Source organism: Musa acuminata, chromosome BXJ3-4 (assembly GCF_036884655.1).
Source record: "Musa acuminata AAA Group cultivar baxijiao chromosome BXJ3-4, Cavendish_Baxijiao_AAA, whole genome shotgun sequence".
Classification (NCBI taxonomy): Eukaryota; Viridiplantae; Streptophyta; class Magnoliopsida; order Zingiberales; family Musaceae; genus Musa; species Musa acuminata.
The window spans coordinates 9,206,453-9,225,113 of NC_088352.1; the positions used below are offsets into that span (position 1 = coordinate 9,206,453).

Consider the following 18,661-nt stretch of genomic DNA (forward strand, 5'->3'; position numbering starts at 1 on the left):
GACCACTTACTTCAACACATTTATGTTCTCCAAGTAGTTCTCTTTAGTCAATAAAAAGATAAACTGCAACTCTCGTACCATTCTTCACCATCATTTTATGGCTTACATCGATTTTATTTTCCTTTGCATTTTTGGTAGCAATATTCGCTCACTCGGCCTTGTTCTCCAATTTATCGAGCTCTATCAAGCGAATATGAGCTCTAAAGTAGTTTAAATCTTCAACCGCTCTAATCATACCTCTATATGATCAAATTGACCCCCCTAGTGGGACTCATTAGTACTTGTACTCGAAATCTCTCTTGGTGGTACATAGCCTCATATGTTGCTGATTAAAGTTATTATTTGATACAAAATTCAATACATGTATGGAAAACTCACCTTTGTGATACCATAACATTCACTCTTCGAATCCATAGCCCTTCTTATCATCGTGTTGCTCACTGAAGAGCTCATAATAGCTTTTCATCATACATTTGTATAATCAAGTTACTCTTTGAATCCATTGCCTTAAACTGTTTCATCATGATTTGCTATTTCATGTCGCCTCCTAGTGATATCTTTATTACATTCTCATTTTTGTGGGATGAACTCGAACTATGATATCTCAATGTATGACATATATCAGCACATCACAAGGCCTCTGCTACCTCCAATTGTATTTGCACCTTTAGTAATTAGCCTTCATCCACCCGCTCTCGGGTCACACATGGATGAAGCATAGCTCTAGGATAATCTATCACCCAACAACTCTTTTAGTCCACTAACTCTACTAAAATTAGTGTGTCAGTGTATAGATCTTAAGCCCATGCCCCTAGCACAATCTCCACTACATAGCTTCCTTTGCGACACTCGATAGTATATTCTTTAAGAGTACTTACCTCCATATCCACTTGCCTCGTACCAAGACTTTCTAGCCCTAACTTCATCACTCCAAGTTGAGTTACTTTAATATCTCTATCAATTGCTTCGTTGAGATAAAATACAAGTGCCTCAAAACTCCCTTTGATTTTTCATACCATACAAGATTAGTCCACTCCATTAAAACGAAGAACCCATAAAATGAATTCATGTCCTCGACCTCTGTCCAAAGAAAACTTCATGTCTCTGCTCTATGTTTTATCTTCTATGTCGACTCCCTTGGTACTTCACTAAGTTCCGCTCAAGTTATTTTGCTCATTAGTTTGCATTGAGTTGATGGTAGTCCTTGCGCCTACCATATCATAGGTCAGCCCACCTTTAAGTATGATCTCTATATCAACTCTAAATATACCTTCATTTGGTGTTGTCTAGGGTCGTCTCCCAATGTATTATCTTATACGAGATCATATGATGACTCATCTTTGCTCACTTAGTCTATTGAGTTTTATGGATCTATCATCTTGTGATACCCTCTCAAGATATGTGGCCAATTACATATGATTCTCCCTCTCGAGATCAAAACTTATTCCTCTTAAATATATATATTTTTGGAATAACTTTTCTCTTTGTATTATTCCTTTTGAAAGTTTTAGAGACCACCATCCCCTTGGACTACTTCACCTTACTGAATATATTGTACACTATTCTACTACTCTGAACACACTTGTTAAATTACGACTCTTCACCAATACAACCCTCACTCCACTCCTCAAGGCATAGCAAAATGCTAAACTTGTTATATATATCAATCTCCTATAACATATCTTTCTCGTGCTAAGGAGAAAGTTTTCATGCTCTATAGCACTGAGTTTTGATCGCTTTAAAATGGCTATAAACAATCCATCATCCATATACAAATCATAGCATGAATATCAAATTATTTGAGTTAGCAATTCCCCTCACTTTTATGAGTTTTGCACAATTCTTTCAGTCATTAAACAACCGATCCTTCTTTGCACACTCTCATCCTTCACTAAGCGCCCCCATTTGCCTTGAGCACTATCAAGTTTGATTGTCAATATCGAGTAGTATTTTGAACTCAATCATCTCAATTTTTGTGCGCTATGCATTCTTCCCAACGTGCTTGTCCTCATAATGCCTCTCGTGTGAAGAGTTTGTTATTCCTTTGAATATTAATCTCAAATACTCGTTTCTCTTAGTAACTTCTTTTCCTATTTCCTAACACTCATTTTTCTCAGTGGTGATGCATATTGGCTCTCCTCAATGTAGCTTCACTAAATCCTTTACATTTGTATGGCTCTCCTCAATGTAGCTTCACTAAATCCTTTACATTTGTATCCTTTACATTGGTCATGCATATTGATTTTACCTAAGTCCATGACACTACAAAGACTTGGTCAACAATAAAATTATCTTATTTTTAACAAAAGTTTGATGGTTTAATTTTCATTTAGATAATTTATGTAAAACTTATGTCACATACCTAATAAGATTTCTCCACGATCTAACATTAAAAAATCTAATAAATTATAAAATTTTAAATAATTTTTAAGAATTTAAAATAAAAAATATTGTAGACTAGAAACATATTCATCTTATCACTCTTGTCGATCATAAAATATTAAATACATCGATGAGAGAAGAATGTCTTTATAGGTTATTTATGTTGATGTGGCACATCTAACTAATACCTCAGCATTTTATGATACATTGATTGAAACTTATATGTCAAATTTCAGATTATAAATAATTATCATTTTAAGATCTAAATAAAAAATAACAATATTATCTGTGTAACATAATGATTAAGCCCTTTGAAGTATGTTAGGATCCTTTTTCTAAGCTTTTGAATAATGTTTATTGAGTCTGTTTAGTCCAGTTGTTTACTGAGTCGATTTGGTTCAGTTAGAGTCAAGTAGAGGTTTATTTAATATTTATTTATTATTAGAGTTCAGGTCCTGATGGACTCTGGGTGGAACTCTATAAATAGGGATGTAACTGCTTCTTTTCAGTAATCTATGAAAAATATTATTCTGTCTTTTGACAAACCTAGGAGGCCGATCCTCTCGAAGTGATCAAGGAGCCGATCCCCTCGAAGCGCCCACCGCTGTCGCTGTGCCTCGGCCAGCAACCTTCTCACCTCGCCTCCTCGCTGCCCGCATCTCGCTCGAGCGAGAACGACCGCGGCCGCCGATTCCCAGCCAGCGGACCACCCATCGCCGCTTATACCGTCGGCGACGCTGCTCTAGCCAAACCGCCATCGCTGGCTTCCCTTGGTTGCAGCTTCAACCGTGCGATCTGTCGGTGTCGCTGTTTTTGTGGTGCGATAGAAACAGAGCAGCCGCCAGTCCCTCTGCTGCCGCAGGCGTCGGTCGCCTCTACAGCCGCCGACTCCTCCTTCTCCACCGCTACCACTGCTTCTCGACCGCACGATTGCTGCCGCACCGCCGTTGCAACATTGCCAACGGCTCCGGCTGCGGTGCGATAGAAACAGAGCACCCTGTTTCCCATCTCCAGCATCGTAACTTCCCGGCCAACGACGACACTCGCTGCCTTTTTCTCCACCGCCGCCGCTGCTTCTTGATCGCTCTATCACTGCCGCCCGCCTCCCAGCCGCAACCCTCGCCGTGCCCTCCCTTGGGTCGCAGCCGCCAGTTGCTGCAGCCCTCGTTGCAACAGTTGCAGAAACAGAGCTTCCTCTGTTGCTGCAGCCTGCGTCGATCCCTGCAGTGGTGGTGGGTCGGTTGGGCGACGACGACGCTTGAGGGGAAGAGGAGTGCTGGAGGAGGCGCGGCTGCGATCGATGAGGGGCTGCGGCAATAGAGGAACTCTGTTTCTACAACTGCTGCAAGGAGGGGCTACGGCAACACGGCTGCTCGGCGATTGGTTCCTTAGGTCACAACAGTCGCAACCGTCGTCTTTCAGCCTTGGTGCTCTCATCTCACGCAGTGACATAAACACAGGGTAGCTACTCTTCCTCTAACGCAGCGACCGCAGCACTGCCTTGGCGTCCACCTCCTCGGCAACTTCACATCGATAGTGTTGATGCCCTTGACCCGACACCAAAAACAGGAGTTGAGATTACAGATTTGCAGTCTTACGCAATGGCCATTGATAACTCGGTGAAAGCACAAATGGAAGCATTGGAAATCAGAATTGAGAATCGATTGCAAGAAACACTTAATGATTTCAAAAAGAGCCTAATGGAGAGCCTCAGTAAATTTCAACAAAATTGGGGCTCAAGTTCTACGTTGCATAGATCTGAAAATACAGGAAAAAGGTCCCAACATTGTGACACAAATTACTCATACATGAAGATGGAATTTCCAAGATGGAAAGATGGAGATTCGACCAATTGGATCTCTAAGGCAGAAATTTTTTTTCGTTTTCACAGAACCCTAGAAGAATCCAAGGTAGAAGTGGCCTCAATCCATCTCAAGGGAGATGCACTCTAGTGGTACGATTGGTATGAAACTTTCCACGGAGTTCCTTCGTGGGAGCAATTCAAAAGAGGACTTCTTGTTCGCTTTGGCCCATCCGAATATGAGAATGTTGATTGCCAGCTTGCCAAAATTCGTCAGACTTCTACAGTGTTCGAATATCAGAGTAGGTTTGAAAAATTATCAAATCAAGCTAGAGATTGGTCAGACCGACAACTTTTGGATACATTTATTGAAGGGCTTATTCCAAAGATCCGGTGTGAAGTTAAGGCTCGTCAACCTCGCACTATGATAGCTGCAATCTCATTTGCAAATCTATATGAGAAAAAAATTAGCAAGGAAAGATTAGCAAGGGATTTGTACTATGATGAAAATTGGAATATGGAGCACCGATGTAAACAAGAGCAACTTCTGATGATTGAGCCAATTAGAGAGGAACCGGAAGTAAAAGAGTTGGACTCCGATCATAAAGGTATGAAAACCGATGAAGACATTAAAGCCATCACAGATACAGTGCATGCATTGGCTGGCTACACTAATCCACAAACTATGAAAATCGGAGGAACTTTGAAGCATCAACCTGTCACTATTTTGATTGATACAGATAACACTAATAATTTTATGGACAGAAAAGTTACAGCCCAATTAGCCCATCACATTGAAGGTTGTGATATATTCAAAGCTGATAGATGGATTTTAACTTATGATAGCAAAGGCCAGGAATTTCTTGCAATGATTACTACATTGAAAGATCGACCTATTGCTTACATTGTCAAAAAGTGGAGATCATACTTATTTGATCAACGGGTTGTGATGCGTTGCAGATAGTCTATGGCTAAAGTGCTGAAAGAGAACCTCCTCGAGATTGATGCTGCTCAACCTTGAGGACAAGGCTGATTCGAAGAGGGAGGAACTGTTAGGACCCTTTTTCTAAGCTTTTGAATAATGTTTATTGAGTCTGTTTAGTCCGGTTGTTTACTGAGTCGATTTGATTCAGTTAGAGTCAAGTAGAGGTTTATTTAATATTTATTTATTATTAGAGTTCAGGTCCTGATGGACTCTGGGTGGAACTCTATAAATAGGGATGTAACTGCTTCTTTTCAATAATCTATGAAAAATAATATTCTGTCTTTTGACAAACCTAGGAGGCCGATCCCCTCGAAGTGATCAAGAAGGGCCGATCCCCTCGAAGTGATCAAGAAGGGCCGATCCCCTCGAAGCGATCAAGGAGGCCGATCCCCTCGAAGCGATCATTATCATCCCTATTTCTTTCCTTTCTTCCGGATAAGACTTTTGGGTCTTATCAAAGTCATTCGTGAATAGTTAAAAGTTTCTACTATATGCTTTAGACCACTCATAAAAATAACAATTGATGACTCATACACACACAATAAACACCATCCAACTCACAAAGTTCAAACCGATACCTTAACGAGTCATCAAATATTATATACCTCTCAGATCACATCATGCTTTTCACGTGAGATTCCTCCATGTTTTTGAGAATACATCCTGTGTTGATCAACTTGTTCTATTTCATGGTTGAGATGTTGTGAGCATTATGTTCACATCATGATCAATCCTCATGTCTTTGCTAACTAAAATATGTTTGCCATCAAATTATCAGACCAAAATTTATTTTGTAGAAAGCATAATTAAATTTAAAATTCATCAATTGTTATGCGTTGACCTAAACTGGATTAATTTCAATGATCCCTGATATGCACTGATGATGTTTGTCACCAAAATATCAAGATCAAAATTCATTTTTTAGAAAGCACAACCAATCTAAAAAGTTATCAATCATCATGTTGCAAACAAGTTGATGATCAGAAACAAATAATCAAATCAAATTATAAATTTGAAAATGTTCTAATTTGGATGTAGTGCAGGGCTTCTAACTCAATCCCATAGAGGTCGATGATGATGATGATGATGATAATGGCAATTAATTACACACACATATATATATATATATATATATATATATATATATATATATACTTATATACTAAGACAACCTTATGGAGACTTTAAGTTTTATTAATACCATTTAAGAATTTAAAAATATTTAAAAATATTCAAAATATATTTTAATTCAAATAAATTAATATCAATCATGACTGAGACCAATTAATTCAAATTATCAGGTATAATGGAGGATTTTAATATTTAGAGGAATACATGTGCTATGGAAATAGGCCATCTAAAATATATATACTTAAAAATGCAATAATAATAATAATAATAATGATGTATTATTATTATTATTTGTCGGGAGGCTCTCCCCGGCCGCTTCCCACCCCTTATTTCTTCCTTCGACTTGGGGATCTGTCTTCTTCTTCTATAGCCCACGAACCTAAACCCTAATTTCTCTCCCCTTTCCCGTGTCTTGGCCATGGATGCTCGCCTTGTTGTCAATCTGAGCCTCTTGATCGTAGCGGCATCCCTCTGCCTGCAAGCTAGGGTATGCGTTTCCCTCCTCCTCTTTCAAATCTCCGATCTTTTTCCATGGGTTTGGTCGTACTTGCTCGAGTAATTGTGGACATTGTGGTAGCATCTCGAAATGGTCTGTGTGTTTGGTTACGCAGGGAGAGAGTAGCGGATCGGTCGTCTTCCTCGATGGATCGTCCCAGAGATATATCAGGAAACATCCACAAGATGCAGCAGGGAAGGTAATCTTGATCTTGTGTTGCTGGTTATCGCTTCATCTTCTCTAGATCGTTGTAATTTTTTGAACTTTTGAGCTCGTGGTTTGGATTTTTCTGGTCCTATTGCTAAACATCGAGACTTATTCGTCAGATCTTGATTCGTAGCCTTCTGGGTTCAAGACATTTGTGTTGGTGACCAGCCATTGTTCAAATAACAACCTGTTAGAAGTCCCTCGTCTAGAAATGAATTGGTAGCGGGTCTCGTTTGAAATCAGATGGCATCAGTTGAGGAATTTGTTGTTCCTTAGCTGCGGTTATCTTGAATTAACTGGTGAATCTTCACCCACTCCTTAAGTCTTTACTTTAGCAGCATATACTCTCGAGACTATATACCCTATATCCACAACAAAATATCATGAAGCTAAACTGGGCCCTTTTGCGCAATGTTAGACATAACTGGTCAGTTATCACAGATTTAATTAATTATTTTTTCTCCTGCCTTGTGTTAATGAACCATAGTTTTAAAGCTTGCAGTTACGATTGCTCACCCACCTAATTTCCTAGTTACAAAATTTTCTGTATCCCTACTAAAAAATATGGGCTTATATTGTTCAAGGAGCAATTGGAACAAGCAATCTATGATACCATGGCTACTATGTATGAGTCTGGAGTTTTTCGGTTTCATGGACTTAGTTACTAGATTGAGATGTCTATGATAATACTTGTTGGTAATTATTGATTTGTAACCTTAGTTTTAAGGCATGTTTAGCTATAAGTGGTAGAAGCCAAGTCTTGAGAATTGCAGGAAGTGAAATTAGACATCCATTGTTTAGTTGGTAGAATTTATTGAGAACTTGCTTTAGAATCCTAATACTTGTAGTAGACAAAATTGCATAATGTAGATCATGTAAAATTGGTTCTCGCAACAAACAAATGTTGTTCTAGAGAACAAAAAAATGAAGTGTTACATTCATACAGACAATGAATATGCAGAAAAAATAGAAATTGCTTAGGTTTCAGATAAAAAACTTGTGTCAGCTGACACAAACATTTATCTACCGAAGAAGTGATGACATCACTAATAACCTAATCCGATGTCTTGATAAAAGAAATTTACATTAATTAATGTTAACTACAGACTAAAAGCTTTTAAGAATTCTAGTACAAGGTGACAAGATATCTGGCAATTGGGCAAAAGGAAGAAAAAAATAGAAGAAGAAATCAATATCTACTTCTTTACCTTCCACAGAAGAGGCCATGGAGGGCCAACCGCAAACAGTAGTGGACAGCATGATATTCATTTCTGTCATTGGGTTTGTCAGCTTGTTGACAAGATCTATGAGACCATAGGAGAGCTTGCCTGGTGGAACCTAGTAAGGGAGCATCCGAAAGAGATTAGAACGGGAGGGTAGAGGAGGGTAAGGATTGTACCTGCAAAAGAATTGAGTGTCTTAGACAGGAAGGTGACTTTAACGTTTAAGCCATTTCCCTATGGAAGTGGCTAAAAAAAACAAATGAATGAACTACCTTTTCTTGTTCTCACTTTTGAGTGCTACGAATTCAACTTTGATAGCCCTCTTGCTGAAGTCAAAATAAAGTTGCAACTTGAGTTCCTTATTACCTCTGGCAATTCATTAAACACAAGGATGTGCTACACTTCCTAACTTTCTCACTGCCAAGGCCTACTTTCTTGAATGTAAATATACCCTAAATTAACAGCAGAGAATGTTTGAATGTGAAGAAACTGTAACTATTCCTTGGTGCTGCCATGAGAACATCAGGTAGGTATCTACCAAAAAGATATGAAAGTGGGTTCATTTTTCCCTCCTCCCTCTATCTCCTTCTCTTTTCTGTGTAAGGAACATAGACAAAATTTTCTCTCTTGTTGCTAAAGTTTACCTATCTTCTCTAATTGCATTATCATCAAGAATATCATCTGTTTACTTGACTAATCCTAGTTCAGAGAAAATAGAGCTTAATCACGCGGTTTAATTTGTGCTTGATGACATTAGGATGAAGAAGGACTTGAACATCCGTAAGCCAAACTGAGATCTAAAGGAACCAAAGTAGACTATTAAATATAATTGTTTTACAGAATGCTTGCAGTTTCATTTAGTTAAGTGCTAGTATTTTCTATAATTATCTCCATTTTTTATTCAATGAGGAAGAAAAAAAATTGTTCTGTGCTTGCAAATGTTCATAGTAGTATTTATGATATGTTTCACTAAGATGAAACATGTCAATATCTTTTCTTTTATCATGTGACCTTCTGGCGTGGTAATGAATCTTGATCATTTGTTTATGGTGAAGTTTATTTTGACTATGTTTAGTTGTGTTCGTAAATCTAGATGGATCTTCCTCTCGTCATTATATGATACTTCAACACTTCAAAAATTATGGGTAGTTTGCGCTTTGTTTGTAATTTCTTCTAATACCTTAAATGACATGATTGTGGAACTTTTTTTATTGTCACAGCTGAACTCAATGTCTTCGTTTGAAGTTGCTGCAACCATGTCAGTCTTACTTGGTTTTGCACCACCTTCCTCGCTTCCAGCTGATTCTTCATCTAAGGTACACTTCATAGGAACCATTTTCTCTCTTAGATCTATCCCCTTTTAGGGAAGTGTAGTAATAAGTTGTACTGGTAGCAGACAAATCCTAATTAGTTGAATGCGTAGGGATGAACTCCTACTCCTATGCTGTTTTCCCATCATATATACTGTCAGTCTATCACTAATCAAGGCTGACACTGGGTGATGTTTCATTGGCAGCTAAATAAGGTTCTACTTCCCAACCCCTTTGACAGACCACATGCTCTTTTCATGCTGGAAATTAGTGGAATTGAGCGTCAGTATATTTGTCTTTGTGAATCTTCAAAGCAATGTTTGTAATGAGGCTTATACAGTTCTGTTTCTTGCAGAACCACTGCTCTCTGCTGAGAATCTAAAAAGCCAAACCAGTAATGTTTTCAGCAGTAGGATTTCTGGTTCAAGCAAGGCAAAACTAGAACTTTCAGGTGTTTGAATTTTGTCTGATGTAGTTCTCCTTTAAAGATATGCACAACCATGATCACCTTTTATGACTTATCTTTCATGTGTCACATCTTTTCAAAAGCGATGAGTTCCAGTACATTAAATTTACAAGTTTCTTTAGGTGAAGATCAAGTTTCTGTTGTTCCCTTGGATGACCCTTTGGATCTTGACTGTGATGCTGCTTGTCTTGATAAGGAGCTAAAAGATCTTGTAAGTTTAGTTCTTTGCTTGGCAGTTTATTAGCTGTTGAAGGTTACTAGCACCTGTGAATATATTAGCATCTTTTATTAGCATACTATGAAAGATCACTTTTATGCAGGCAAATTGGATCGGAGGATCATATGTTGGCACCATAAAATCACAAGATGGGAAACTGACTGTTCCATTAGCCACTGGTAGCACTTTGAATCTGCATGTTGTAAAGGTTCAGCTCTCACCAGCATCCTCCAGTGTTACCATGCTGTTCTTTTTAGCAGGATATATATTGCTTTGGAAACCAAAAAGTAGTGTGAATTTATAATTGAATGTTTTGTTTATGCACTTCTTTTCAAAAAAACTCGAGAATTTTGTTTAGTGGTATCATGTAGAAGTCATCTACCATTGATAGGATTCCGAAATATTTACCAGTACCACATATTTCACATATTTGAATGCTAGCCAAGTGCACATAGGGCTAATAATGGGTTGAATCTGACCTAACCAATCCACAAGCATCCAGCTTAGCTTTGTTCAACTTGACTCAAGCATGACCCTGCTTGGCTCAGGTCCTACGTTTGTACAAATAAGTTCATCAATCAGTACTGTGTGGCGGCTTTTATCACCCCCTCCATAGGCTGTTGTGGGTTAGGTCCATTGCACTCCCATTAGCCCCATCTCCTACTAGAGCAGGCCCTCAAAGCTGCTATCACACATTGATAGAAGTCATTACCTCATCTCTCTTCTTCTTTTTCATCTTCTTTCTCAACTCCTCTTTCTCTTGAATCTTTTTGTTTTTTTTTTTTTGGTTTGACTCTAGTGATTATGCTAATATCAGTGATTTAAAAAGCGCTAGACGTCAAAAAACGCTAAGGTCGAAAAATGGCCGAAACGCTAGACGCTAGGCACTCTCCCGAACGAAGCGAGGCGCTAAAATATAAAAATATATAATATAACTAATAAATATAATTATTTAAATAAAAATATGATATTAAATTAAGAAATCTTGTAAAATTACAATATCACATTAAAAAAAAGTCTCAAAATTCAAAATAATAACAATAATTTTAAATAAATAAAAATTAACAATATTAAAATCAAAATAATATATTATTAATCTAATAAATAAAAATACTGTTATTAGTATATAGTTAGTAGTATACTGTTAATGTACTATTAACAGTATATAAAGTGAGAAGAGAGTGAGTAAGAGGAAGATCGAGGCTGCTGACTGAGAGCAACGGTAGCAGCGAGCAGCGAGAGCGGGAGTGGCGAGCGACGACAGTGGCAGCGACAGCAGTAGTAGCGAGCAGCAGCAGCGGGAGCGGCGAGCGACGACAGTGGCAATGGTAGCAGCAAGCAGCGGCAGCGGGAGCGGCGAGTGACGACAGTGGCAGCGGGAGCAGGAGCGGCGAGCGACGACAGTGACAACGGTAGTAGTGAGCAGCGGGAGCGAGAGCGGCGAGTGGCGATAGTGGCAGCGACAGCAGTAGCAGCGAGCAACGGAGAGCAGGGTCAGGGTTGGGAAGTCGCGAGAGGAAGGCTGATATCGGTGCTTTAGTTGGTTCGATTGAACCAACTAAAGCACTGGAGACTGAACCAAACCTATAACATTGGTTCAGTCGTCTGGTTTAACCCGGGCGCTTGCCCGAAGCGCTCGGTGCCTGGGCTCAGGCGAGCGCCTCTTTGAAGCGTGCCGCCTGGAAATGAAGCGAGGCGCTCGGGCCTTGTTTTGCCTCGCCCGAGCACCTATTGAAATCACTGGTTGATATTTTTCCTACCCTTCCCCTGCACAAGTTTGATGATGGAGGCAGAAGAGGCACCATTTAGAGCCACTTTCTCATAAAAGCTTGTTTGCAAAAGCCAAGAGGTTGGAAGGGTGGAGGGTGAAGGTGGCCTTATTGAAGCACATGATTTAGCCTTTGCATGGCCTACTTGACTGACTATGCCTCTAGGAGAGCTGGTTGTACCTTGCTGTCACCTAGCTTGACAGCATTTGTTTGCTGGTCCTTAATTCAACCAACTCCTTGTCCTCTTCGACACGTCCCTTACTGAGAAGTGTGACCTAGTCATCATCTTAATTCCCTTTACTCATTAGAAGTCACCCAGGGTCCAGCTTTCTTACAGGCTGACTTAATGGGTCTGATCTGGCTAAGGATCATTACCAGCCCTACTTGCCCTGTTCAATATTAGTCCATATAACTATTGGTGCAGACATATGTTTGTTTTTGCATGTTTGTAAGGATTGCATGCCAATCATCCCCTAGGGAAATTTTCATATAATCCAAAATTTCATATTTTTGCTGAAATATTTTTTGCATTGGTTGGAGTTAACTTTTTCAGTTACAGATGTATTGGATAATTCGTATCATATTATTTGGCTTAGTCACTATCTAAATTTGTCTGAATGAATCAACTTATTACTACTGAAAGCAAGATTAGTCAAACTCTGGATTAGTGCATTTTATGCAGGGGAGAGCCGAATTTAAGTTCTAGTTTATGGCTTGGTTGTCGTCGTCGTTGTTGTATGCAGGGCATAGCCAATTTCTCACATGGGCAGGACTTTGGGGAATATAAGAAGTTAAAATCTCTCTCTTACTTCTCAATTAAAGAAAGCATTCTGACAAAAAGTGATATCATTCTGACAAAACATCAAAACAAAAGAATCATTTTGGAAAATTTTCTTTCTTTCTGAAGTTAGCTGAATGGTTAGTTATTGGCTATATTTCTAACCTCATATTCTAGATGGTTACGTAACTGATATCTGTCTGAATAGCAACTTAAGAATGGGTTTAGAATGGAATCAAACATATCAAATAACCAGTTTTTTCAATGGAGTCATGAAAACAAATAGACTTGGTTTGGAACAATGGGAATGTTTCATAAATAAATTTGAAGTTCTGTTCCTTACAACTTGTCAACATAATATCATGCATTAGCAAAGGTAGAGTTGGAAGTTTTATGCTTGCCTTTTCCTTAAATCCTGGCTTGCTTTTCTGCAGTAGTTGTTGGTCACATGCCTTGTACAAGTTAGTAAAAGTCCTCAGACCTACAAGTATTCAGAAAGAAACCTGTTATCAATAAGCTTGGTTTGTGTTAGGACCACGGTATGTATGTATATGAAACTGAAAGTTACAAGATGCTTGGTATGTAATAATCCACTCAAGTATCCGTTGCTAACTCATAAATATGCCATCGCTGTGAGTGAAGTTCTTTAGTGAGAGAATGGCTTTAAATGATAGGTAGTTTCAAGCATTATCTTTTCCATCTATTTAATGCCTCATGCACTTATGTTGGCATCTGTTTTTCTTTCACATATAAGTATGTTCCTTCTTGATACTTGACAATTGTTGTGCACATGCTTTGCAGAAAGCGGACCTTCAATTTGCATCTGGTATTGTTTCTTTGATTAGAAATGTTAAAAAGACAGTGGAGTTTCATGAAGACTTGTCAGAAAGTAACATTAAAGTTTCAGAAATTATGACAGGCCGTTTCACAGGCATTGAGGTGACTTTTTTATTGTCTCTCTATAATTTCTTATCCTGAGCAATACTCATCTTGGTGACTGTTTCAAGTGTTCTGATTGTTTCTTGTTGGTGAGTTATTACAAAAGAAGCTCATTGCCTACAAATTTGCATGATAACAAAGTATTTTCTTCAGCTAATGAGATTATGTTTAGCTGAGCTATATTTACATACATGATGCTCTCATGTCTTATGCTTGTGCAATTATATAATAGAGGCAAATGTACTGTAACTATTTGACTTATTGCTTGACATAAAATATTACACTCTTTAGAAATATTGTCCAAGTATTTTCTTCAGTTAATGCGATCCTGTTTGGCTGTGAGCTATATTTACATACACAATGTGCTAACATCATGTACTAGTGCATTTAATAAGGGAGGCAAATGTACTGTAACTATTTGACCTATTGCTTGGCATAGAAGACTACACTTTTTAGAAAGATAGTCGAGAAGCCATGACATTCATTTGAGAATCCTCCATGTAGCAGTCCAAGGCAAAGATCCGCATGCTCTGTTCGTTGAAATTATGGTTATAGAGTTGTACCTAAATTACTTCAAGATTTCCTAACAGAAGTTTAGCATGGCATTCATTTTCTGCTGCTTTGCTTGATATTAGGAATTTGTCTTGGTCCATTATCGATGTATTTATTTCAGATTTCCAGACAATTATTTCTTATGACCTTAGTGAGTCCAGGGAAACTAACTAGTTTTTTTGTTTCTTCTGGGACTTCCCTATGATTCTAAAACATGTCTTTGAATGATACTTCTAAGAATTATGATGTCATATGAGTAGTAGTAGGATTTGTTTTCCAATAAATGACTACATAAGCATGTTTTAAAGTATGCTGAGGTAAGTTTGTGTTGGTTTCCTTGAACTTATGTAAAGCCTTTTGTAATTAGATATACTGCAACATAGGTGTTTCCTTAATGTTTCAAGAGAGTTTGTAAAAAAAAAAGGTTTTAAATAATTAATTTTATGATATTCCTGCTTTTTGTTAAGCTATGGTTAGTTGTTCCTAGATATCTTTAATTTTTAGCACAAAATGTTAAAATATAATGGTGTATTATATAATGTAGCAGCATCACTACTCTTTCACTTATTCCACTCAGTAAGAAATGTTTGGTTCCTTCATTGGCCATAACTATATCGGAGTTCTATGAAACTTGTAACCGTAGTCACTGATTGTTTTGTTTTTTATATATGTATTCTTGAGTAACTTCGTGATAATAATACAGGCTCTTATAGCGGAATATGGTTGGGGGGCAATTTCTCATCAGGCGGCAGAGCTGCTTCAGACCATACTTCTGAAGTTGTCTGATATGTTACAAGTATCTTACAGAGGTTAGTGGTGATTGTTTCCTAGCCTAATCAAATTACTTTTGTGCCTTATTTTTATCTTCTTGTCAATGTAATAAAGAATTAACTTATGGCTTGCAACTTTCTGGGAGGTATCAATTCATGAATTTAACTGAAAGATGACTAAAATACTTGGTTTAATTTCTCTGTAATGGTGACTAGAGGATTTATTGGACACTGTAAAATGGGGTTACAAAAGTATTTTGAAAATTGGTTCAAGTGCTAGCACAAATATGAGCTAGTAATGGCTTTTGACTCTTCCTGGATAAGCCTAAGCTTCCTGCCAGAGTCTGCTTAAATATGAAATATGGAGCAAACATATCTGATCATCATGACATTGGCCTTATATTGCATCTCAATTGTATAATATTTTGAACTGACCTACATGACACTAGTATGTGATAAGACATTCAAAATTTTTGACATATGATTACTGTCCATTTTCAGATGAATCTTCTACTTGATTTCAACAATCAGTGAGGAATCTTTAATTGAATTTTAGAATTATATATATAAATTAATTCACTCTAAATTATTTATAATTTTTTATTGTCAAATCCTGTCATTGCATGTTGTTTGTTATCTTTGTTACATATTGTTACTAATTTTAATGTTTTTCTACCTTTTGATGGTTTACACAAATAAACTTCTCATGCATGTTCTGAACATTTGAAATGTTTGTTATTTTTTCTTTTTCTCATTGCTTGTGCTAGTTTTTTCTGAGCTATTAAATTGCCAAATATCTTCTGTTTTTTCTGAGTATTATATTCGTTTTGAACTTATTTAATTTTTATGTTTACTTTGTCTGATCTTATCATGAATGTCAGTCATATGACTCATAACTGCCCCTTTTAGCACATCCAAGGTCACAGCAACCAAATTATTTGGGATTCCAAAACTGACTGTATCACCCAATATGATTTGGTTTCTACCGGTTTGATAGGAGATCAGCATGCTAACTGGGTGATTTTCCCCAGTTCAATCAGGGATAAGCTGTTGGGTGGTAAAAAGACTGGTACCAAACGCTTATCATTCTTTATTGGTATCTTTTTGTTTTATCTATGACAGTTATCAATCTCTTTTTCCTGTCTTTCCTCTCCCCCCACCCCACCAATTTGTCTCTCAATCTCCCTGACTTTTCTCTTCCTTGCTCTTTCCCTTCTCTGCCTCTTCCCAACTTACACTATCACCAAATCATCATTGTCGTCGTCATGTCCTCCACTTTGCCACCATCACCTCCTTTCCCTGGTAGGCATCGCAACCTCTTCCACCTGTTTCTACTCTCTCTTCTTCTTCCTCCCCCCTAGTCAAACCCATATCAGTCGGCACGAGAGCATACATTGTGTTGGTATGCCAACCACTAGTACCATTCTGGTCTTCCCAAGGATTGGTATGGATTTCATACCAAAACTTTAAACCTAGGGCACATGTAAGTGGTGCAGGTATGGAACCAAACCTTATGGGCTCATGCATTTTGCTTTTTGTCATCTCACGCCAGTTGCACGACAGTGTTTGTTATGATGGCCTAATTCTTTATTTGATTTCCAAAAATGCAGAGAAAATGCCATGTACCAAATTTGACTATTGTGTGAAGCTTACTTCTCTTTCATTGTGTTACTAAATACTGAATGGAAATAGAAAAGAATAGTATCTCCAAATAAAGCTTTACAATAGTTTAAGATTAAGCAGTTTTTAATGGAAAGGTTTTTATATATGAAAATATGAAGAAGAGAACAGATGATATGAATGTTTGGAATGATATTTGTTTTTCATATCTGCAGCACTAAAAATGGTTTTGGGTTTTCATTTCTAGGATATATATGTACAAATTAAGCAACAAGCTCAAACAAATTAGTGACTGAAAGTCTGAAACTAGTATTTAATTTGTGCAAGTATTCTTATGGTTTTTTCTTACTCTTCTTATTATAGTTTAAAAATTTCATTGTCAGGCTAAATATTTAGTTACCTAGCAACAAGATAAGAAAACTAATAACTAAATCTAATTGTTAATTGTTGAATTGTTTTACTTCATTCTTGATTAATTTTTGTGGGTGTTCTTGATGTTTTTGTTTTAATCTTACAGGGAAGATTGTTGGAGTTGTCATATTAACCAATGAGCCTTCTTCAGAGTCAGGAATGTTGGTAGATGTGACATATACAGCACAAATTTCAAGATTGTTAGAAGAAGAGAGCTCATCTAGTTCATCTGACTCAGAGGTGCTGCTGGTTAGGCGGAGTTTGGCTTGGATAACTGGAGTTATCCTTCTTATATCAACTCTCATTGGGGTGAGGAGAATCAGTTATATACATTTATGAAATTCGTAGCTCTCACTGCATTATGTGGTTCATGCATACATAAATACACATGACGAAAAACAAATAGGTTTTCTGCAAGTATTAGGGAGCTATCCTTTTCTAGCAACCATATTTATATAAGCATGCATCTTTACATGATAAGTACTTGATATTAATACACATCTGTCACATCAAAATTCATGTTTTATATATTTGTTGAACTAACACGAAAAGAATGCCATAAAAAAACATTCATTTACAAAACTGTTATAAACTACTATAGTTAATGATCAAGATAATTGACCTAATCCAAATCTTGTCAAATTGGTAGATGTAAAATTTCTGTTTGTTTTCGTCTTTCACTTCAGAGCATCTAAGACATCATAAATCATGTTCAGTGAAACTGATATTTGATGTAGGGTGTTCCCTACTACTATGAGGTTATTGAATGAAGGTCAAGTCCTCTAGACTATATTCTTACAACTCTCTCTATGTTTTGTGTCTACTGCTCCCTTACAAGTGGGTAATTATGGCAATAGTGCTTAGATCAGTATTCATGCCTACATCATCAAATAGAAATGGCACCCCTCCTCACCCAACATCCAGTGACAAAGTCTGTTGTTTTATGTAAAATCTGCATTCTGATGGTGTGGCTTTGTCTTACAGGTTTACTTGCTACTCAATATGCCACTTACAAGGGACACCCTTCTTTACTCCAATGTCAAGCTGGATTGATCTCAAAGGTATCAATGCATCGCTTTTGAAGTTGCCATTTAAGAGTTTTGGACAATGTTATCAGATAAGTTTTTCCTGGCCACGCTCTTAGCAATTGTTATATGGAATAAATATTTTCCTGGTTGTAAGTGCCACATGCCACTCTAATTTTACAGTGTACTATCCACCTTATTCATTCACGAGTCATATGCAGAGCAAGTGCTTGTGGGAGGATGATAATGCAAATAATTATAATAATAATAATGTGTTTGGACCGTATTATCATGTAAGTTTTCCCCGTCATGCTCTTAGCAGCAGCTAAACTGAATAATAATTTCTGGTTGTACATGTCTCTCTCATTTTGTCAGATAAATGTACCATGGAAAAACATCTCTCATGGATAATATGATTTGTTAATGTTTGCATAAGGTTGACATTTATTATTTTCTGCTTGAATTATTGTTTAAACTTGGCGATCACTTTGGAATTGTGTTGCATTTTTGCAAGGCAATGGATGCCAACATTATCTGGAGCTGTCTTTCATGTGCAATCTCATGATTCTGCTACTACTA

The 18,661-nt window shown here is 37.4% G+C and overlaps 1 protein-coding gene across 1 annotated transcript; it reads left to right on the plus strand.

The window, feature by feature from the left end:
* The first annotated feature begins 6,619 nt into the window (after positions 1–6,619).
* LOC135634616 (uncharacterized) lies at positions 6,620–18,368 on the plus strand. Its single transcript, XM_065145044.1, has 11 exons — positions 6,620–6,786; positions 6,911–6,994; positions 9,446–9,541; positions 9,742–9,817; positions 9,891–9,986; positions 10,124–10,212; positions 10,322–10,426; positions 13,567–13,704; positions 14,960–15,065; positions 17,164–17,366; positions 18,042–18,368. The coding sequence occupies exons 1-11, from the start codon at positions 6,718–6,720 to the stop codon at positions 18,108–18,110; spliced, it is 1,131 nt and encodes a 376-aa protein (XP_065001116.1). The 5' UTR covers positions 6,620–6,717; the 3' UTR covers positions 18,111–18,368.
* The last annotated feature ends 293 nt before the right edge of the window (positions 18,369–18,661 follow it).

What these genes read in the sequence shown, in the direction of transcription:
- LOC135634616 (XM_065145044.1), top strand. Translation starts at nt 6,718, where the DNA reads ATGGATGCTCGCCTTGTTGTCAATCTGAGCCTCTTGATCGTAGCGGCA. An exon ending in CAGCTGATTCTTCATCTAAG is followed by an intron (nt 9,542 to 9,741) that starts GTACACTTCATA and finishes TTTCATTGGCAG; the next exon opens with CTAAATAAGGTTCTACTTCC. An exon ending in TGAATCTGCATGTTGTAAAG is followed by an intron (nt 10,427 to 13,566) that starts GTTCAGCTCTCA and finishes CATGCTTTGCAG; the next exon opens with AAAGCGGACCTTCAATTTGC.